At 41.3% G+C, this 23,141-nt stretch overlaps 1 protein-coding gene across 1 annotated transcript in view; it reads left to right on the top strand.

Annotated features, from left to right (window-relative positions):
- col7a1l (collagen type VII alpha 1-like) overlaps window positions 1-23,141 on the top strand; it is a 114,753-nt gene that overhangs the window by 19,656 nt on the left and 71,956 nt on the right. The window contains exons 4-13 of the mRNA XM_037540289.1: window positions 5,112-5,205; window positions 6,623-6,796; window positions 9,599-9,762; window positions 11,528-11,657; window positions 11,787-11,903; window positions 14,373-14,528; window positions 19,075-19,191; window positions 20,315-20,461; window positions 20,699-20,818; window positions 22,265-22,423. Of these exons, the coding sequence (XP_037396186.1) occupies window positions 5,112-5,205; window positions 6,623-6,796; window positions 9,599-9,762; window positions 11,528-11,657; window positions 11,787-11,903; window positions 14,373-14,528; window positions 19,075-19,191; window positions 20,315-20,461; window positions 20,699-20,818; window positions 22,265-22,423 (1,378 nt within the window). The remainder of the gene's footprint in view (window positions 1-5,111; window positions 5,206-6,622; window positions 6,797-9,598; window positions 9,763-11,527; window positions 11,658-11,786; window positions 11,904-14,372; window positions 14,529-19,074; window positions 19,192-20,314; window positions 20,462-20,698; window positions 20,819-22,264; window positions 22,424-23,141) is intronic.

Genomic DNA, 23,141 nt, shown 5'->3' on the forward strand with positions numbered 1-23,141 from the left:
AATTTTTTCTGTCACTGCAAACCATAAATACTACAACTACCACTACTACAGTTTAATAATAATACCACCATCATGACACCGTTCAAACTCCAGAATGTTCGGTCTGGTCGGGAATAATGTGCTTTCACAGAGCTTTTGATTGGACGTATGGCTTTCTTACAAATGATCATTTTTTTGGGCAGAAGTTTATGCACATTAGCAAACACCCAAAACAGCTAGCAATACCCTAGCAACTACCTGGGATAACTTAGCAACCACCTAGCAGCACTCTAGTAACCACCAGAGATACCATAGCAAGCACCTTAGCACTAACACTTAACACTAGTTAGCAATACTCAAACAACCAGCTGGGATACAATCGCAACCAGACAGCAACACTTTCGCAACCACCCAAAATACAATAGTAACTGCCTGGCAACACCTTAGCAACCATCAGGGATCTGTTTAAACTTTGCATTTTCTTCAAGACATGCACTTTTCTAGCCATTATAATAATTAGTAGAAGTAGTAGTAGCGGTAGTAGATTATTGTCAGTATTAGAATTAATTTTTAATTAAATTAAGTAAATGGACATTTAACAGTAGAATGATATGGGGCTCTTAGTGTGAAAGCATTATTCTTTCTGCTAAGCAGTTAAGCCGAGTTGGCAAAGTGATTGAATCTGTGTTGCCAGTGGATTTATTTGATAGTTCGTCTCATTTCTTTATTCTGACAGGCTGTGTGTAACACTTTGTGATGAATGAATCCACAAAGGCAGATTTAACTACTGATCTAAATTACAATGTTATCTAAGTTAGTTATGGCTGAATGACAGTCATGCATGCTCAGTGTGGTAGCGGTGTGCCAGGTTTTTGTTTGAATGGTTCCTTTTGCTCATAATCAACAGCGAGGGGTCTGGAACCTCATGTGGCTCTTTTACCTCCCTGTTCTGGCTCCACAGCAGAATTAGATTTCTAGGTAAAAGTAAAATGATCCTCCTTTATAGTAAAATAAAGCTCTGCTGATCATTCAACACAGTTTGACAATAAATGGTCTTAAATGCTGGAGTAAATGTAGAACTGCTGGTTCACCCTTTAACCCTCAAGGTTGGTGTGCAGACCACTGGTCACATAGCAACGCAGACAACAGTCCTGCCTAGCTAGTAGATAATGAAACGGCACAGAGAAAGATTTAAGATGAATATTGATAGCTCGTTTGGAGACAAATTGAGTTATTATCACTCCAGCTGGTGTCCTGATAAATTTAATCTGCAGAGAGAAGCTGTTAAACACTAAAAAGTTGCGAAGCTGAAGTCAGTTTCATTCACCAGCTTCTTGTTGTAATTTTCCCATTCTACCTTAAATGGTGCAGTTACATTCTGGCTCCTCAGGCACCGTTTAAGGTTGAATAGGAAAATTAGAATGAGAAGCTGGCAAAAGAGAAGCGACTTAAAAGTCTCATAAAAAGTTGGACGTTAAGAGACATTTTATGAGAAACTCTTCTACTTTTGAGGAAAAGTTTCCTGCCAGAGATGCGAGAAAGGCGGCTATAGTTGAGCTAAAGCAGAGCAAAGTAAGGCTGCGTTTTCGTTGATATTATATTTTTAGCCTGTACTAGAACATCAGCACATACTGAGACATACTTACAGCCAAGATGGTAAAATGGTCATAAATGTTATGGCTCCCAAGAAGATTTGATTTTTGTTTAAAGGACAAATCGGCTCACTCTTCTTAACATTTGGGTTGCTGATCTCTGGTCTAAGCTAATTTTGTATAGTTTATGTTAGTTTATCAGTTACCGTGTCTGGTGGGTGAAGTAAGTCTACTCAACAGATTTAGCTGCAGAAAAATTAAGAAAAGATTAGCTGGCCAGATTAGAGATAAATTGTTATAGGCTGTACAAGAGTTTGAGACCCCTGATGTAGCAGTTTCACTTCGCAGGGTGAAATGTGGAATACTGAGATGCAGCCGTGGTATAAGGCGCCTCAGCTGATTGAATAACCCCACCAAAGGACATGCAGTGCCCCTTCATACATAATTACTCTTTTCTGCGTATAGTAGCCTCTTATCAGAGAGCGCTCGTAAGCCTCAGTCAGCACATCTGGCCTTATTCAGATACATTAGCTCACTGTTGCTTTAATGTCAGGACACCACTGCGTCTAAATGAGCAGTTCATTAAGATTTCCAACCGCATACAGCTGCAGGTCCTGCAGAGAGAAGCACCTGATGTGCAAATGAGCACAGGCGAAGAAGGTAATGAACTGCAGAGATATTAGCTTGTATTTAAAATCAGATCACACCCACTCGCACAAATGCACACGTACACTCACCTGTGCACAATGCAGTTTGGTGCATATTGAAGAGCCTGACCTGCCTCTATTGATTCAGGTGAGCTTCTAACAAACTGGTTGAATTTTCATAATGGCAAATATGAATTCCTGGTCTGGCACGTTGAAACGTGTTATGGATGGTGAATTATGTATTAAATCAGGTGTTAAAATGTGTCAATTCTAAGGGCGTGGGTAGAGAGCATGAGGGTATGGGTCATGACCCTTTTTGCCCTTTTTTGAGTCTATAGAAGCTGATAAGTTCTCCAAATGCATGGTATGTTTTATTGCTGACAGGATCACAAGAATTTCAAATGGTCTTCCTTTTTGTACTTGATTCAAATGTGTTCATGAATTCCATATGAATCAAATATATTACATCAGCACAATCAGTGGTAGACATACGTAAACTGGCAGACAAAACTGCATTGGTATAATCTATTTTATTCATGTGGAATTGATGTACACACTTGAATCAAGTACAAGCCTTTTGAAATTGTAACACTCCAGAACTGATCAGACGCTCGAGGATGGAATTAGAAAAAAAGAGGATTTACTGATTGAAACACTTTCCAACCTTGTAGTCAAAAGACAGGCAAATGTCTTTTCCAAAACAGTCCAATAACACAAAACAAACGTTACCAGAAGGAGACAAAAGGCAGGGTCAAAAATCCAGAGAGATCAGTCAAAACTGGCTAAAGCCCGGGCTTTAAGTACTAACCATCATAGGTCACATGAACTAGGAAGACAGGTGAAACATATTAGTACTGTGGTGAAGCGGAAGGATGATAGGTTGTGGAATGAGAGTTAGCAGTCACGTGATTCCCAAGGAAGTTATGAGAGTTGGAGTTCTCAGGTAGACCTGATCTGGATGGATGGATGACAGATATTCCCGTGACCCTGTCAGCAACAATCAGTTTCTTTGGCCTCAAAAAAAAAGTCAAGAGGTCCCATCCACCTCAAACTAACTTTAATTCGAATGTGCACAACAAAATTCTAATGTAAACATCAATTCTACATAAATAAAATGTATTACATCAGCACAATTACTGCCAAACGTAATTGAACCAAAAGACAACACTTTACTGATGTAATATATTTTATTAATGTGGAATCAATGTACACAATGGAATCAAGTAAGTGCAGTGGATCTAGGGATGTTAATGATTAACCACTTAACCATTAAGTGAAAAATACATACATTTTGGTTTAAAAGTTTTTTTAAATTTCCAATAGCAATTGATATTTGAATAGGAATAGGTCGACTCTGGAAAGTTCAGTCTGGTCAGAAATGATGTATTTGCGTACATTTTTTTGTTCGGGCATACAGCTTTCCTACAGATATCATTAAATTACGATTTTTCCCCCCATTATGTGGGCAAAAATATGCATGACAGCAACACCCTAGCAACCACCTGGGATACCTTAGCAACCACCTAGCAATACCCTAGCAACCACCAGAGATACCAAAGCAACCACCTTAGAAAACACTGGTAGACAATACCCAAACAACCACCTGGGATTTTCTAGCAACCAGATAGTAACACTTATACCATAGTGATCACCTGGCAACATGCTAACAACCATCAGCGGTCTGCTTAAACTCCGCATCAGATTTAGGGACGTTAATGATTTACAACTTAATTACAATCAAAAATAAATAAATGTCTGAACAAAGCTTATGGTTTAAAAGTTTATTTAATTTACAATAACGATTGATATTTGAATAAGGTTTACATTCAACTTGAGGGCTGTTTTTGAGTTGTATGCATGTGGGTGTGTTCTGGTAACCCGGCTTATCTGTAGAGTGTAGACTTAAGCTATAGCCTACAAGTGTTTTTATTAGCTAGCAGTTATTGTTTGCATGATGCATCACTCCAGAGAGTCTCCACAGCTCCAAAGTCCAGTGGCGTCATGCCCTACACTACTCCAGCTGACGCTTGACATTGCACATAGTGAATTGGGCTTGTGTGCAGCTTCTTGGCCAGGGGAACTCCTTTCATAAGCTTTTGATGCACCATTCTTGTGCTGATGTTGCCTTCGGAGGTTGTTTGGAGCTATGTAGTGAGTGCTGAAACAGGATGGGCCATTTGTGCTATGTGCTTCAGCACTTTGCATCCCTGCTATGCGAGTTTACGTGGTCTACTGCTTTGTGGCTCAGCTGTTATTGCTCTTAGACACTTCTATTACACAATAATAGCACTTACAGTTGACTGGGGCAGATCTAGCTCAGAAAGGTGACATCCTATGACAGTGGCTATGTGCTATGTAAGTAAGCAGACCACATTGTTATTGTCACATCACATAAAATCTGCAGTGCTGTGTCTGATGTTTCCATGGTTTTTAAGATTAGGAGACCGTTATTAGTCCCACAGTGGGGAATTTTCACCTTTGCACCCCTTTAACTCATTTGGCAGTGAAACACCAAATACACACTAGTGAAGACACATACTAGGGAGCAGTGAGCACACCTGCCCGGAGCAGTGGGCAGCCCTATCCACAGCACCCGGGAGCAGTTGGGGGTTAGGTGTCTCGCTCAAGGACACCTCAGTCACGTCCTGTTGGCTCAGGGGATCATACCAGCGACCTTTTGGTCGACTGCCCATAATTGTGTCCATGATTTTAGGTTTGTCAGTTAACAGTCAATTACAGAGAACTAACGATTTGAATTATCAGTCAAAAGAATTTGCCACATTCACATCCCTAAGTGTGTCGCTTGATTCAGTATTCAAAACAATGCTTTTCCGAGTTCTAGCTGTTGAAGTCATGTTGCAGAGACAGAGTCCCACCTTGCTATTCCTTTCAGATTGCGGTTCTGATTACTACTGGCAGATCAGATGATCTGATCGATGGGCCAGTTAAAGCTGTGGCTGACAGTGGAATCTCTCTCTTTGCAGTCGGTAAGTAAGATTCTCTACTTCATTCTTTTCCACTTTATGTGTGGATCACTCATTAGTTTTATGAGTCTGTCAATACACGTCTGTGAAATATGAGATGTGAGACAGTTTATGTGTGTGTGTGTGTATGTATGTGTGGGTCTCGCTGCCTTAACTCTCACACTTAGTCCATCCCGATGCCCAGAGCACAGAAATAATTACAGCTCATTAGTGAGTGGCCGATTAATTGCAGCGATTTCTCATCAGGCTTGTCTCCTCTCCCCTCTCATGCTCTGACTGTCAGACTCTCTAATCAATCTGCCCCCGAGAGGTCTGAATAAATCAGCCCAGCTCCGCACATCTGGGAAACATGTGCAGGGCAGTGCACCCCACATCCACCTACCCACCATCAATTGCTGTCATTGTATATAAGCGAATGTATTCACGGTCATAGTCTTAGAGTATGTGTCTACTGAGAATAAGACTGACTTTGAGCCTGAGTAACTTTTACTCTACAGAAGATCTAGTCTTTAGAAGTGGAGATATTGTTGCCATTGTACTACTGAATAATTACATAACTAATTAGGTAACACTTTCCTTGAACCGTGCTAGGTAACTATATCAAGGCCAAGATTTTGTAATAGTCAAATTGAAGCCAAGAACGAGACTTCGTAGTAGTCGAGTCAGAGTCAAGGCCGAGATTTTAAAGTTAAATCTGAGTCAAGTCTGAGACTTTGTAGAAGTTTAGTATGAATCAGGACTGATAATTTGAAGAAGTTGAGTCAGAATCATGACCAAGACTTTGTAGCAATAGAGTCTGAGTCAAGACTCAGACTAGTCCAAGTCAAGACTCAAACCAAGACTTTCTAGAAGTCAGGTCTGAGTCTAGACCGAGATTTTGTAGAAGTCTTTATAGTAGCCGAGTTTGAGTCAAGACCGAGACTTTGTAGTATTTGAGTTTGAGTTAAGACAGAGACTTTGTATTAGTCAAGTCTGACAGCTGTAGGAGTCGCTCAAGCCATTTGAACGTTTTTACTTCTTACTTTGCCACAAACAGAAAACAGACACTTTTAAAATCACATCTGACCGACAGCCGATTTGGACTCTGAAGATGAGACGACACTAAATTCCCAAACTGTCGTCACCACTGAGCAGCTTTTAACTCGGCAGCTGTGACAGAAGAACAGCTGAACAACCAGGAAGACTTTCTAGAAGTCAGCTCCGAGTCTAGATCGAGAATTTTTAGCAGTCAAGTCCAAATCAAGGCCAAGACTGAGACTGTGTGTTGGAAGATAATCGTCCGGTCCTGCATCTGTTCTGTGTCTCTGATGTATGCGTTGTGCATGCTAGGGGGGTTTGAACACACCAGTCAGATGATTGATGCTGGCATGTGAATAGATGTGCAGCAGTAGGAGGTCAGTGCTGTGTGTGTGTCATTCAGGTGTGAGGAATGCTGATCCGGATGAGCTGAGGAGGATGGTGAGTGAACCTCCTGAAGAGCACCTGATGCTCAGCCCTGATTCTTCCTTCTTAGAGCACCTGCTGCCCAAGCTCTCCCGCAGAGTGTGTTTCACTGCATCCGAACCACCTCGTCCCGTCAAACACAGCCCACCAGGTGAGACACTGAACACGAACACGTTCACAAGGGGGAACACACTGATCACACTTATGCCAGGCATCCCTGTGCTAGAATAGTACAGCACTGCTCACCAGTATCTTACCTAACATGTCAGCATATATGCAGATTTATGCTGATGAAAGCTGATTGGTTGAGAGGCGTTCTAACTGTCATGTTATTTCATCATAATATGTTTTTTTCACAAGCACTATATCACTCTGCTGAGATGCCGTTGCTAAGCAACGACTTTGACAGCTGTAGGAGCCATTTGAACATTTTTACTTCTTACTTTGCCACAAACAGAAAACGGACACTTTTGAGACCACATTTGACCGACAGCCGATTTGGTCCGACTCTGAAGATGAGATGACACTAAATTCCCAAACTGTCGTCACCACTGAGCAGCTTTTCAGTCGGCAGCTGTGACAGAAGAACAGCTGAACAACCTGGAATCAGCCAGAAATGAACCCAACACCATTCGCCAGACGTGGAGTCTGATCTTCAGAGTCGGACCGAATCAGACTGAGCCATAAAACTGACCCAATAAAAACAGGAAAGCTGCTCAGTGGTGACGACAGTTTGGGAATTTAGTGTAAGGAGCTGGAGAACGAACTGCCGGCTGAGCAGCGAGTGGGCGGAGCTCGTTACTCTGACGTAGCAACAAGCTGCTCGTTAAGGAGCTATAATTAGGAGGACATTAAAACATATTAAACGCCACGTTCACGGCCAGTTTATTCATTTCTTACTGTATTTATTTACCTGCTGTATTAAAGCAGTAGAGATACTCGAGGAGGGAGTTATCACTATAACATCTTGATTTGGTTGCCGTAGATCATCACAGCCGTGATGTTATAGTGGTAACACACTCCTCCAGTGTTCTACTGCTTAAATATACAGTGACTTTGGCTTGTTTGGCCACTTTAGCTCATTGAAATTTGTCCCTAGAGTAATTACGATGCGTGTCCATCTATCAGCATGTGAGAGAGCTGAATTGGAGGTTTTATTAGAGATGGCACTGATCTAGATTTCACCATGAGCTGCACTGCAGTTCTCAGCATGCACTTCAGCTTGATGTGTGCTCCCACCCCCTCCCTAACAGCAGTCTAGGGGACAGCACCACAAAAACAAAACAAAACAAAGAGGTGCCAGGTGTCTAAACCAAATGGACTGGACTGTACTGTACACTGGACGTTTAAAGAGAATAAAAAGAATTTGTTTTTACTTTTTATTAATACAAATGATTAAAGTTACCATTTTGGAGGTTCTTGTCAAAGAAATGCAATAATATCATTGAGAAATCAAGCTTTTAACAGAGAGGAGTGCAATAAAAGGCTTAAACAGAAGCTGTAACATTCTCTGTCTTTATAACTATAGAAGGAAAACTATAACTAGATTCTCTGCTCTCTCTCCCTCTCTCCTCTCTCTCTCTCCCTCTCTCCCTCTCTCCATTACTCTCTCTCTCTCTCTCTCTCTCTCTCTGTCTTTCTCTGTCTCTCTCTCTGTCTCTCTCTCCCTCTCTCTCTCTCCCTCTCTCCCTCTCTCCATCACTCTCTCTCTCTCTCTCTCTCTCTGTCTTTCTCTCTGTCTCTCTCTCTGTCTCTCCCTCTCTCAATCGCTCTCTCTCTCTCTCTCTCTGTCTTTCTCTCTCTCTCTCTCTGTCTCTCTCTCTCTCTCTCTGTCTCTCTCCATCGCTCTCTCTCTCTCTCTCTTTCTCTCTTTCTCTCGTTATCTTGTTCTGTGTCTGTCCTCTGTCTTGCTTTATCTCTCGCTCTCTCCCTCCCTCTCTCCATCTCTCTCTCTCTCTGTCTCTCTTTCTCTCTCTCTCTCTCTTTCTCTCTTTCTCTCGTTATCTTGTTCTGTGTCTGTCCTCTGTCTTGCTTTATCTCTCGCTCTCTCTCTCCCTCTCTCTCTCCCTCTCTCCATCTCTCTCTCTCCCTCTCTCCCTCTCTCCATCTCTCTCTCTCTCCCTCTCTCTCTCTCCTTCTCTCTCTCTCCCTCTCTCCATCACTCTCTCTCTCTCTCTCTCTCTCTCTCCATCGCTCTCTCTCTCTCCCTCTCTTTCTCTCTTTCTCTCGTTATCTTGTTCTGTGTCTGTCCTCTGTCTTGCTTTATCTCTCGCTCTCTCTCTCCCTCTCTCCCTCCCTCTCTCCATCTCTCTCTCTCTCTCTGTCTCTCTTTCTCTCTCTCTCTCTGTCTCTCCCTCTCTCCATCTCTCTCTCTCCCTCTCTCCCTCTCTCCATCTCTCTCTCTTCCTCTCTCTCTCTCCTTCTCTCTCTCTCTCTCTCTCCTTCTCTCTCTCTCTCTCTCTCTCTCCATCTCCCCCTCTCTCTCTCTCTCTCTCTCTTTCTCTCTTTATCTTGTTCTGTGTCTGTCCTCTGCCTTGCTTTATCTCTCGCTCTCTCTCTCCCTCTCTCCCTCCCTCTCTCCATCTCTCTCTCTCTCTCTGTCTCTCTTTCTCTCTCTCTCTCTCTGTCTCTCTCTGTCTCTCTCCATCTCTCTCTCCCTCTCTCCATCTCTCCCTCTCTCCATCTCTCCCTCTCTCTCCTTCTCTCTCTCTCTCTCTCTCTCCTTCTCTCTCTCTCTCTCCCTCTCTCTCCTTCTCTCTCTCTCCCTCTCTTCATCTCCCTCACTCGCTCCCTCTCTCCATCTCTCTCTCTCTCTGTTTCTCTCTTTCTCTCTTTATCTTGTTCTGTGTCTGTCCTCTGCCTTGCTTTATCTCTCTCTCTCTCTCTCTCTCTCTCTCTCTCTCTCTCTCTCTCTCCCCCCCCCTCTCTCTCTCTCCCTCCCTCTCTCTCTCAGTGGTGGAGAAGGTGGTAGGCCCCAGAGACCTGCAGGTGAGTGAGTTGAGCTACAGCTCTCTGCAGCTCTCTTGGAGTGTGGCCACTGGAGACGTGACAGGCTACAGACTGCTGATCGCCCCTGTGTCCCCGAAGGGCCATCTGCTCCCAGCTCAGCACAGACAGGTGACACCCACACACACCCTGGCAGGGCAGGACCGCAGGCAGGACATCCTACTGCAGACCATCCTCTGTGTTTTGTTTACATTAATTAATTTCAGGCTCGTCTGACTGAATCTGTTTCTCTGTAGCATCGTTTTAATGTGTGATTTAATATGATCAGTGAAACATGCAGCACTGTGCGGAAGCTGCTTAAGCACCTTTGTTTAAAACCCTTTATTTTGGCACTTTAGTGTGTTTTTGCTTGTATATTTATTCTACTATTAATAATAAATAATGGAAAATCTATACTAACTTAAATCTTATTATCTCAGCTGCCTTAAATCTTTGCACAGTACTGTAAATGTAAACAAACACTTTACTTGAAGGGTGTCTAAATAACACATTCATAACATCTTACATAAACACTTCATAACGTTCATGACTGTTTAAATCAACATTCATCAAACATACATGTTTTACCTTACATTAATATTAAGTACTATGTCATTTTTTAATGGAAAAACATTTTTCAAAATAAAAGCCCTCATTTTTTTATTTTGAAAAAGCATAATATTTTCCGTAATATGCCATTAAGCGCTGACACTGAGGCCCGTTTCACGTGTACTTTCGACTTCTTTTTAATTATTAGTTTTTTTTTCTTAAGAATTTGTTGCCTTACATGTCACTTTAATGTAAGGACAGTAAATTTCTCATGAGCGATCATTCGATTGATTCTTAGTTTAGTGGTGGGACTCATTGCATAAATTCATTTTACAGGACCGTAAAACTCATCCATTCCCTTTTTTTAAGAGTAATAAAGTGTGAAATACAAACGTTTTAGAAGAAACAAATAAGAATTTGAAAGTATAGCCAAAAAAAGTGTCAAAGCACTTAATGACCAAATGATCAAAATTTTACCTGTCCAGAGATGAGATATTTCACTGAATATAATGTAGCACTTCAAAACTATATCACTAAATAAAGAATAAAGCACTCAATGGCATTTTACTGAAAATAACAGAATTTTTTCAAAATAAAAAAAAATGAGGACTTTTATTTTGACAAATGTATCTCAGCAAAATGACACAGCCCTCCATATTAATATTATGTAAAACATCTATGCTTCATGAATGTTGATTTAAACAGTCATGAACAAGTTATGAAGTGTTTTTGTGAGATGAATGTGTTATGTAGACGCACTTCAAGTACTATCTAATTGTGTAAATGTAGCGCTCACGATATAGTGACTGTAAATGATAATAATAATGAGTAATCTAATGATTATTATCATTTTTATAAAGCCAGACAATAAAAATGAAAAAATGAATACCTTACAATGTCATGTTTTGTTCATTTTTCTAAGTGAAATTTTTTTTTTTTGGCCTAATTTTAGTTCACAGTTTCTATTTATTTGCCAAGTTTAACATATTAGAAAAAGTGCAGCACCACATTTATTTATTTATTTATTTATTTATTTATTTTTTGACCAGGCCACATTTTATGATTCATTTTATTTGCCAATATGTTAAATTCAGTTCAAATCAGAAATAGTGCATTAAAATGTGCACAGCTGTTGTCAGATCCTCTAACTTACTCACACTTGGGAAAGTGACGCAACATGTCATTTGACCTTCGTCATGCAAGTTGCCAGCTAATTGCAGATAAATTGAGAAGTTGGATTTAAGTGAGTGGGTTTTTAGGGCTGTTTGTTTGTTTGTTTGTTTGTTTTAATCAAGTAATCGTGTCAGCTCTACACGAACGTGTTGTAAAGCTTCCCGTTCTGTCTCAGATTGACCTGAAGGGAGATGTGAGAAATACAAAGGTAACAAGTTTGACGCCAAAGACTGAATATTCCCTCACTGTCTACGCCGTCTACCCTGGACTCATCGGAGAGTCCTCCTCCATCATCGTAGAGACGAGTGAGTGTCGCCGAGAAAAGTATTTATTGGCTGATATTCTCATAGAAGCTGTCATTCAGGGTCTGTGAGGGCCAGTTTAGGCAGTGCTGCTCTAGCGTCCAAAACCCTTTACTCTCTTGTTCTGTCCAGCTCCTGTGCCGCCAGTAGCAAACTTCCGTGTAATCGAGGAGGGGCTGTTCTCTCTGCGTCTGGGCTGGACTTCTCCACTTGGTCAAGTTGAAACTTACAAAATCTACATCCCAAGATGTAAGCAGCCCTCCACTTATTGTATTTTGTATTTGTTTTGGTTTTTTTTGGTCTTTTACTTACACAGCTAAATATTTTTTTCTAAATAAATAAAATTTTTTCAGGTGCCTAAAACTTTTGCATTGTAAATTTAACACGGTCACTATGTTCATATAGATTCTATTAGTGATCAAGTGATTTGTGGATGATTAATTGAGGGGTAAAATGTGTTTTAAGGCCAGAGAGTACAAATGTTTTTGTGCAAAATACATTTTCCAGCTATTTCAGTACTAATGCATATGTATAGTCATATGCAGAAGTTTGCAATTTACATGCATATTAGTAAGCATATCGCTGCTGTTGGACCAAAACCTTGTATCTCCATATCGATAACTTTACAGAAGAAGGGAAGAACCTACTTTACTTTTAATGTAAGCCAATGGAACCAGACATTTTTCCAAGTAATTTTGGGCCGTTTCTTTTGGTCCATTCATCATGAAATTCTCACACAATTTAAAGGGCAGTAGGCATTTTCAAACTATGTCAAAAACTGAAAAACGACAAAAAAAACAAAACATTGTATGGACAGCAGCGGTATCCTCTACAGTGAACACATATCTGTATCTAATGCACAATTACTGCTTATTTGCTGAATTTAGCATATTGGGGTTACATACATGTGGTTATTTCACATTTTATATGTTAAACCCAAACGCACACATTTTTATAACACGTATCCTTCTGGGTCACGGGGTGCTGGAGCCTATACCAGTGCTAATTGTGCGGAAGGTAGGATACACCCTGGACAGGTCACCAGTCCATCACAGGGCAGATATACAGACATGTACAACCCCGATTACAATGAAGTTGGGACATTGTGTAAAACATAAATAAAAACAGAACACAATGATTTGCAAATCAGGGAAAGAATTCCACCTACAAAGCTTCAACAATCAGTGTCCTCAGTTCCCAAATGTTTATTGAGTGTGTTAAAAGGAAAGGTGATGTAACACAGTGGTAAACACGCCTCTGTCCCAACTTCTTTGGAACATGTTGCAGGCATCAAATTCAAAATGAGTGAATATTTGCAAAAAACAATAAAGTTTATCCATTTGAACATTAAATATCTCGTCTTTGTAGTGGATTCAATTGAATACAGGTTGAAAAGGATTTGCAAATCATCGTATTCTGTTTTTAGATTTTACACAACGTCCCAACTTCACTGGAGGGGTTTGTACATTCATACACACACTCACACCTAGGGGCAGTTGAGCATCTCCACCTGGCCTGACTGCATGCCTTTGGACTGGGGGAGGAAACCCACACAGAGTGGGGGAGAACATGCAAACTCCACACAGAAAGGACCCTCGTCACCCAGCTGGGGAATCGAACCCAGGCCCTTCTTGCTGTGAGGCGACAGTGTTACCCACTGGAAAAAAATGCCCAGAATGTGATGCGTTACTTTATTTTCACTTAGAAAATCCACAGAACAGGTAACTTTCACGCACCTGTTTCTTTGCCCATCTGTTCTCCAGCACTGGGAAAAAACATGGGAAAACATCTAAGCAAATCAGTGGTGCATTGAACCCTCTGTTGTGGTACGCAAGCGTGGCATCTGTGGCAGGCGAAGGCCATTCTTGGCTTCCTTCTAGAATATTTTGTTAAAAAACTTTGCAATGCTTAAGACAAATACACTGATCAGGCATAACATCATGACCACCTCCTTGTTTCTGTGCTCACTGTCCACTTTATCAGCTCCACTTACTGTATAGCTGCACTCTGTAGTTCTACAGTTACAGACTGTAGTCCATCTGTTTCTCTGATACTCTGTTACCCTGTTCTTCAGTGGTCAGGACCCCCATGGACCCTCACAGAACAGGTACTATTTGGGTGGTGGATCATTCTCAGCACTGCAGTAACACTGACATGGTGGTGGTGTGTTGCAAATTGCTGCACAGTTTGTGTTGGTCATCCTCTAGTCCTTCATCAGTGGTCACAGGACGCTGTTGGCTGGATATGTTTGGTTGGTGGACTGTTCTCAGTCCAGCAGCGACACTGAGGTGTTTAAAAACTCCAGCAGCCTCCAGCCCCACACCTGTTAGTGATCTCTGCCACCCTTTATGAACCTCCCAATTCTCGCCACACTTCGTGAAGTCTCTTGAATTCTGAGCCTGTATTCTTCTGATTTGACTGTTTCTCTGGATCTTTTGACTCAGGACTGTTGATACTCTGACCTTGAACCTGCTTATCCTGCATTACTCTCTCTGCTGTTCTTTGATTTTGGATTATATTACCTTTTTGTGTGTATTAAATTCTTGGCGATTGCATTCGGTCAACCCCCCATTCAGGACAGTAATGTGCCTGGGTGTGTTCAAACATTTGCATATTACTGTATATACATAAACAATTGGTCATATTTGTGATGTAAACTAATGCAGAGTTTTAATAATTGTTTTAATTATGGATCTGGTTTCTGTTTTAATCCCTCAGCGGAGAGACCTGGGCTGACCTACGAGCAGGTGCTGCAGGGCGACGCCTCCTCTCACGTGATTGACAGCTTGGAGGAAGATAAGACATACACAGTCAGCATTTATGCCATTTACCCCGAGGGACCCAGCGAGCCTGTGTCTGTTGTTGGGAGAACATGTAGGAGTTTCTTTTCTGTTTCTATCCTGTTCAGTTCCTCGTTCCTCATCCGTCTCGCCTCATTGAGAACATGTAGCGTTATTGATCGCGTGTGCCTATAAATGGTAATTAAGAAACTAAAATCCAACTGAGTTTTGTAAAATAAATATCAGCCCTCCATGAGGGGTAGATTTAGACCCTGTGTTGTCTGTGGGCATCTGATTTATGGTCTTCCATCCTGAAATCTGTATATATAACACTCTCTCTATTACACACACCATTAATACCCTAAGGTAATATAATATAATAACCTAAAAGCTTTCACAAAGTAATTAAAGTGAACTAAGTCTCACTCCTCAGCTAAGAACTTGCTGGATTAGCCAGGTTATCCTGATCAAGAAGGCACCAGCTCACTCTTGACGATTAGTGATATTATAATACACGCCAATTTAGATGCTAAGTGGTCATTCTGTTAAGCATAAAGGATAAAGCAGCCTGAATCCATACTTACATAAAAGTATTCATCTTCTTCTTTCGGCTGCTCCCTTTAGGGGTCGCCACAGCTGATCATCTGCCTCCATCTTGCCCTATCCACTTTTACACCAACCACCTCCATGTCCACCTTCACTACATCCATAAACCTTCTCTGAGGTCTACCTCTTCTCCTTCTGCCCGGCAGCTCCATCTCCAACATTCTGTGCCCAATATATCCACTATTCCTCCTCAACACATGTCCAAACCATCTCAACCTGGCCTCTCTGGCTTTATCTCCAAACTGCTCCACCTTCACCGTCCATCTGATCTGCTCATTTCTAATCTTGCCCATCCTTGTCACTCCCAACGAAAATCTCAGCATCTTCATCTCCGCCACCTCCAGCTCAGCCTCCTGTCTTTTAGACAGAGCCATAGTCTCCAAACCAGACATCATAGCAGGACGCACTGCTGTCTTGTAGACCTTCCCTTTCACTCTTGCTGCTATCCTTCTGTCACACATCAGCCCTGACACCCGTCTCCACCCACTCCATCCTGCCTGCACCCTCTTCCTCACCTCTTTTCTACACTGTCCATTGCTCTGGAAGGTTGACCCAAGATATTTGAAGTCATCCATCTTTACGACCTCTACTCCTTGCATCTTCACCTTTCCACCTGCCTCCCTCTCATTCACACACATGTATTCCGTCTTGTCTCTACTGACCTTCATTCCTCTCTTCTCCAGTGCAAACCTCCACCTCTCCACCTGCTCTCTACTCTACCCACAGATTACAATGTCATCTGCAAACATCATGGTCCATGGAGCCTCCTGCCTGACCTCATCTGTCAACAGATGAGTAATATAAAAACATAAAAGTATTCATACTTGGATAAAAAGTCACCTCAAGTAAAAGTACCTTCTCAAAAAGTAACTTGAGTAGAAGAACAAAAGTACTGGGTCAAAAGCTGCTTAAGTGCTGAGTAATATATAGAGATGCAGCTTAACTTCTTAGTAATTCCAGCGTCTATCAGCACAGGAAAATAGTCAGAGATGTGATCAACCACAAAGCAGTGCAGATGTTCTCACCAACACAAAAAGGAAGTAGTAACTACACATAAATGGCTAAAATAGAACTGAGTGAAAAGTAGATTCCTTTACTCACGAATGTACTTGAGTAGAAGTAAAAGAATTATGATTTGAAAAAGGTCTTTCAGTATTTTACTTAAGCACATGTACCTGAGTAAATGTAATTAGTTACTACCTACCTTTGCATAATGATGCTTATTAGTTATTTGCAGCTGGTTTATTAAACAGAGACTCACTAGCCTGGAATGTGAATCCAGTTGAAGCAAACCGAATGCGTTCACAGGTTTTATGTCCAGATATTTCAATTCATTTTAAACGTGTGCAGTACTGTGTGCAGTTTAGAGACCACCCATCTTTCATGTGATTTCCAAAACAGAAATTAAGTACAAGTTAATTTTTTTTTGGTGTCAGAAAAAAAAAAAAAAAATTATTTAACAGAAAATTACACAGAAGCCTCAACAGCGAAATATAATTTAAAGTAAAATATTTAGTGTGAAAGCACGTCAGCTTTAAGGGCTAACCCTCATTCATCCCTTTCTCTGCCACTATAGACAGACAGACAGATACTTTATTGATCCGAAGGAAATTTAGCAGCCAGTAGCAGACACACAACACTATACAGCAACCGTAAACGGGTGTAGACATATAACAAGAATAAAAAACCAGATCCTGAGATGAGAGATGCAGTGCAATGATGACTGTACAAGAATTTACAGGGGATGACATATAATGACCACAGAATGAATAAATAAATATGTGCATATATTGGTACCAAATAAAGTGTCTAGATGTGCAAGATGCACAATGAGGTACACAGAAAGTGCAATATGTGCAGCAACGCTGTCTAAATGTGCAGATGAATAGATAAACACAGGATAAGCATGAGATTCAGATTCAGTCCCCCCCCCAACCCCTTCTCTGCTGGTCCCCCTGGGAAGAGTTGAAGAGCCTGATGGCTCTGGGGACAAAGGATCTCCTGAATCTGTGGGTTGAGCAGCTCTGTGACAGCAACCTGCCACTAAACCTGCTCCTCCTGTCCATGATGATGGTGTGCAGTGGGTGGCCATCAGTTATACACTTTAACTGCTGCTGCACTCAGCACTTTAACTTTAGACTCATACTTTGCACATTGTAAGGTTTACAGATATGTGTGTGTGTGTGTGTGTGTGTGTGTGTGTGTGTGTGTGTGTGTGTGTGTGTGTGTGTGTGTGTTTATTCTCTATATATGAATGTCTGTCTGAAGGTGCGCTCTGTGTGTGTGTGTGTGTGTGTGTGTGTGTGTGTTTATTCTCTATATGTGAATGTCTGTCTGATACCCTGTGAGCTCGTGTGTGTGTGTGTGTGTTTATTCTCTATATATGAATGTCTGTCTGAAGGTGCGCTCTGTGAGCTCCTGTGTGTGTGTGTGTGTGTGTGTGTGTTTATTCTCTATATGTGAATGTCTGTCTGATACTCTGTGAGCTCCTGTGTGTGTGTGTGTGTGTGTGTGTTTATTCTCTATATGTGAATGTCTGTCTGATACTCTGTGAGCTCCTGTGTGTGTGTGTGTGTGTGTGTGTGTGTGTGTGTGTGTGTGTGTGTGTGTGTGTGTGTGTGTGTGTGTGTGTGTGTTTATTCTCTATATGTGAATGTCTGTCTGATACTCTGTGAGCTCCTGTGTGTGTGTGTGTGTGTGTGTGTGTTTATTCTCTATATGTGAATGTCTGTCTGATACTCTGTGAGCTCGTGTGTGTGTGTGTGTGTGTGTGTGTGTGTGTGTGTGTGTGTGTGTGTGTGTTTATTCTCTATATGTGAATGTCTGTCTGATACTCTGTGAGCTCCTGTAACCAAAACCAAATCCCTTGTATGCGCAGCAGACCTGGCCAATAAAGCTTGATTCTGATTCTGATTCTGATGCGGACAGTTTTGGTGTCTACCAGGTCTTGCAAGGTTGTTTGGAGTATACTATTTTCCTTTGACTCTTTAAATTTCTTCTCTCCTTATATCCAATGTTGTAATGGCTTTTTATACTGGACATTAAATAAACGAAGGGTGTTCTCCAACTTTTTCACATTACTGTACGTGTTACTGTGCAGTACTGTTACCTTTTGGCCATTGGATGCCCCAGAGAAGTTGCCCAGGTCACCCATATCGTACATCTGGCTGTGCCTCCAGCAAGTCAACATGTTGACTTTAAATGATTTAATGCGTAATAAAGAAAGACAAACCCTGAAATGCCATTTAAACATCTAATTTATATAGTTATAGTTATTTATTGTAACTGGGTCGAGTCATATCTTACGTCAACAAAAATGGACGAGGGCAGTTGAGTGTCTCGTTTCTCTCTCTTACTGTTGAACGTCTAAAGTCATATGCATATAATTTTAAGCACCCCTGGTCAAATTACATATTTGATTGATTTTCTAAGTAAAAATAAGTTAACACACCTTCTAAAGAAAAATATGACATTCTTCTGCAAACATCAGTGACTAATTTGTGCTGATAAGCTGAGTTTAGCATATTGGATAAAAACAAATTATTACAGGCCACATTTTTTGCACGTTATATATATTTTCAGTAGTTTAAATTTGGCAAATAAACAGTAACAGTGCACTAAAATATGCAGAAGTGTGTTCTCTGAAGAGGATGTGCTCACTTCCTTTCACTTTATCATTTGACCAGGGGTGCCCAACGTTTTGCATATAACTGTGATTGTTCTTTCTTTCCACAGAGTCATGTATCATCAAAGGGTCCACTTGGGAGTCTTTGTGTTATCAGTGCCAGTTCATTCATTTACCAGTAAAGCTGTATAATGAAATCGGACTGTTTATTCATGTATATAGTAGTAGTAGTAGTATGCAGTGATGGGGAATTCACCACTAGGTGGCAGTGTAACATTTAATCCCATCCATATAATTAGTGTGTGGTGTACAAGTCTTTTGTAAGGAGCTGGCATCATTGTGTATTCGCTCTGTATTCTACCGAATGTAATTTGTGACCATAGTTGTTGCTGTGCTTTATGCGTTGCAGTGAAACTGGTTCCTGTTCAGCAGCTGCTGGTGCAGAATGCCACCACAGACACAGTGCAGGCTCGCTGGCTCTCAGTGAGAGGAGCATCGGGGTACAGAATCACTTGGGCCTCTTCAGGTACTCAGCACTGGGTTATAAATACCAGCCAGATTGGATCGCCTGAATAAATGGACTCACTGATCTGCTGAGCACACATGAACACGTCCTCTACAGAGAGCACCCTTAAATGTGGTGTTTTTCTGTTTATGTACTGAGTTTTACATATTGAAGAAAAAAAAAACTATATATGTAATGTGCCGTATCTTTAGCACAGGCCACGTTTTATGTTTTATGTTAAATTCAGCGAATGAATAATAATTGTGCATTAAAATGTGCAGGAGTCTATTCCTGTAGAGCATGGGTGTTAAGCTCCATCACTAAAAGGGTTTTTATTGTGTTTTTATTTCATTTTTACTCAACGTTTTGCCGTGAACCCAACGGGCCAATGTTACTCACAATACGCCAAAACTGCACCAGCAAAATCGGCAATGAATGCCTATTAAAAAATAACTCTAAATAAAACCAAATTGTTTTAGGTAGTGACAGGTGGGATAGGCTCCAGCCCCCACGGCCCAGAAGGAGAAGCGGCTTAGAAGATGTGTGTGCATGTGTGTGTGTGTGTGTGTGTTTGAAGTATTTTTTTTTTAATTGCCTATCTGCTTGAACTAGACACCAGACATATTTTCCTTTTGTGTAACTACTGACCCATAGATTGCTGTGGGGGAAGGGGGTCAGAATGCACACTTTGTTGCAGTGCATGATGGGGACTGTAGTGCCGCTGTCACTAATACGAAAAGAAAATTTAAAAAAAATAATATACGCCCTATCGGACTGTGTCATGGGCCTGATCTGGCCTTGAGTTTGTCACATGGGCTGTAGAGGATGTGTTAACTTAGTTCCACATTAAAAAAATGAAGGTAGAACTACATATAATTTGACTGGGGGGCCAAAACTGTTGCATACCGCTGTAGATATAACAAATACCAAATAGTGAAAGCTCATAATGATCACATCCGACGTGAACAATTTCATTTAAGTACTTTCTAATTGTGATGTTTTCACCGAGCTGGAATGTCGATGGAAAAGGAGATTCTTGTTTTGAGCTGTAGGTCTGAAAAATTTAATTTGAGGGGTTTGACTGAGTCATTATCACAGCCAAGGACTTCATGTTCTTACATGCAGTATCTTCCTCTGTTTCCAGAGGGCCACATAGAGAGCGTCAACCTGGGAGAGAACTATAACTTTTACATGGTACAGGGGCTTCATCCTGGCACAGAGTACACGGTCACTATCAACCCCATCTTTGTGGACATTGAAGGGCCTGTCACCTCTGCCAAGGCAAAGACACGTAAGTGACAGAAGACCACTCGTTCGAATAGCTTTAGCTCTTACAAGAAAGGAGCAATTATGTCAAGATCAGGAGATCTTGGAGTGCACAACATCAAAACACAGTGAGCTTAGGAAAAAGAGATGGAAGCAGCTGTCTCGGAGTAAATAAGTCCCTCTGTGTCTGTGTAACTGTCTCCTTCTCTCTGTTTATCCCTCTTTATGTCCAACTCTCTTTCACTCTTTGTCTTTTTCTCAGTGGAGAGCAGTGCAGTGCAGACCCTGAGGGCCACTGCTGTGAGCACCAGCAGTGCTGTAACCTCATGGAATGCTGTTCCTGGAGCCACAGGGTATAGACTGGCTTGGGGTCCAACAGCAGGTAACACAGTAAAATCTCTGTTTTTGCTTGTTAAGGCTAGACGATATGCTTAAAATGTAACATCTTGATACTTGAAGATATTTCCATCACAATATCTATAACAAGATTTGGTTTTACTGAGTAGAAAAATAGATAGATAGATAGATAGATAGATAGATAGATAGATAGATAGATAGATAGATAGATAGATAGATAGATAGATAGATAGATGTGGATAAGCCCATGTCATTATTGCTTTCAGGTCTTAATTTGGACACTTGGACACAAATGGACACTTCCATTTCACAATAATACTTACAGTCGACGGGGCAGATCTAGCAGGACAGAAGTTTCTCAAACTGACTTGTGGCAGAGGTGGCATCCTATGACAGTGCCATGTTTAAAGTCACTGAGCTCATCAGTGCCACACATTCTACTGCCAGTGTTTATCTGTAAGTTTATGTGCTTAATTTTATCCACTTGTTATCAATCTATTGTTCAATACTTAGGAGGGGAGTCCCAGTACTTTTGTCTATATAGTGTACATGCAATCATGTGGAGTACTAGAAGAACTTACAATACCAGTAATATACTCAGTGTATTATGGCTTAATTCATCATGATAACAGTCGCATATCATATTGAGATATTATTTGAAATTTCCATTCCATCTTAAAAGGGGCACCAGTTACAAACATAAAGCTGCAGCTTCAGCCTTGTTGAAATTAAGACCTGAAAGCAATAATGACATGGGCTTATCCACATCTATCTATCTATCTATCTATCTATCTATCTATCTATCTATCTATCTATCTATCTATCTATCTATCTATCTATGAAAACCATCAGAAAATTGAACAACGCCATGATATAAATTTAAGCCCATATCACTCAGTACTAAGAGTTTGTCCATATACATGCAGGACCGCATGTCCGCACTACAGGAAGGGGAACCACAGTACGAATTTGCTGTCACCTCTGAATCCCCCCTCTGAAAAGAGAGCCTTTGAAGAAAGCTCCGGCAGCCCGTGCGCCTGTCAGTGTTGACGTGCTGTTACCCTCCACATAAAACGAGCAACCTGTGGACACGCAGTAAAGAAAGTAAAACGCGGTGACTCACAGTTACGGGCCTGGCATAAAGATAAGTTTAAATCAGGACCTGTGCTTCAGAGAGAGAGGGCGGAAGGAGAAATAAAAAGAAAAAATGGAGGAGGAGGGAGGGGGAGTTGAGGGGATTGATCAAGACAAGATGAAAGATCAGAGATGGCCAAGCTCACCTCACATCGCTTCACTTTTTTTGTGCGTGTATAATTAAGTCTTCATTTGAAGTTGCCTTCATGTCGTATACGTCTCACTCTTAACTCATCCCTGTGTTCCCTGCCTATCTGAGTTTTTCCGGAAAGGGACATATTAAAAATAGCAGGCAGTGACGATAGTTCTTATAACCGAGTGTGTGTGCACTTTATAGAATTTGTTGGAAGGGACCGTCCCAGGCAGCTGGCTCTGAACAGCAGCACCACTGAGTATGTACTGAAAAACCTGGTCTATGACACGGAGTATGTGATCTCCCTCTATGTGCTCTTCGGCTCTGTGGTGGGACCTGGCATTACTGCAACCTTCAGGACCTGTAAGCACTCAGACACACACACACACACACACACACACACACACACACACAGTGCCTATAGCACGGTTCACCATTGCCCATCCAAATCTCTCTGATTGTCTGTTTTATGCCCTGTGCCGGTCACCAGGGTTTCTCAAACAGTGGTCCACAAAAGCACCCTCTGGTGGTCCTCAGGCCTATAGGGAGGGGGAGCTAGTGGTCTTTAGAGGGCCTGTGGTAGCACTTTATGTTGCAAAAGTCAGTGAAAAAAGAATTCATGTGATAATAAGACATAAATATTACACAGTAAACAAATATTAATAACCAGCGCTTCACTCATTCACTCACAAGCAACTGGCATAAACAGTGGGTTGCCATTGTTACGCTTAAATTTTGGTATAAAACAAGCTTTTGATAGTCTAATCTGCTAAAATAATATATTCTGTGTTATGTATTGTACATAACTGTGCTAAAAAAAAATCTACAACAGCCCTAATGTCAACAATGCACTCAAACAGAAAAAAGTTTGGAATTAGATTAAATCTAAAAAAGGTCGCTGCTGGCTTGTTGATCAGTGTAGGTGTCCCTCATTAGACTGAGAAGATGCTCCTGAGGACATTCTGCGCTCTCAGAATTAAAATTACTAAACAGTCCCCCTCTTACCACTGGGGTGGAACCCTCAAGGGTGCATCTCAGTACCTTTAGACAGGGAATGTAACTGAACCCTAATCCACTGAAA

The sequence above is a fragment of the Pygocentrus nattereri genome, chromosome 1, assembly GCF_015220715.1.
Source record: "Pygocentrus nattereri isolate fPygNat1 chromosome 1, fPygNat1.pri, whole genome shotgun sequence".
Lineage (NCBI taxonomy): Eukaryota > Metazoa > Chordata > Actinopteri > Characiformes > Serrasalmidae > Pygocentrus > Pygocentrus nattereri.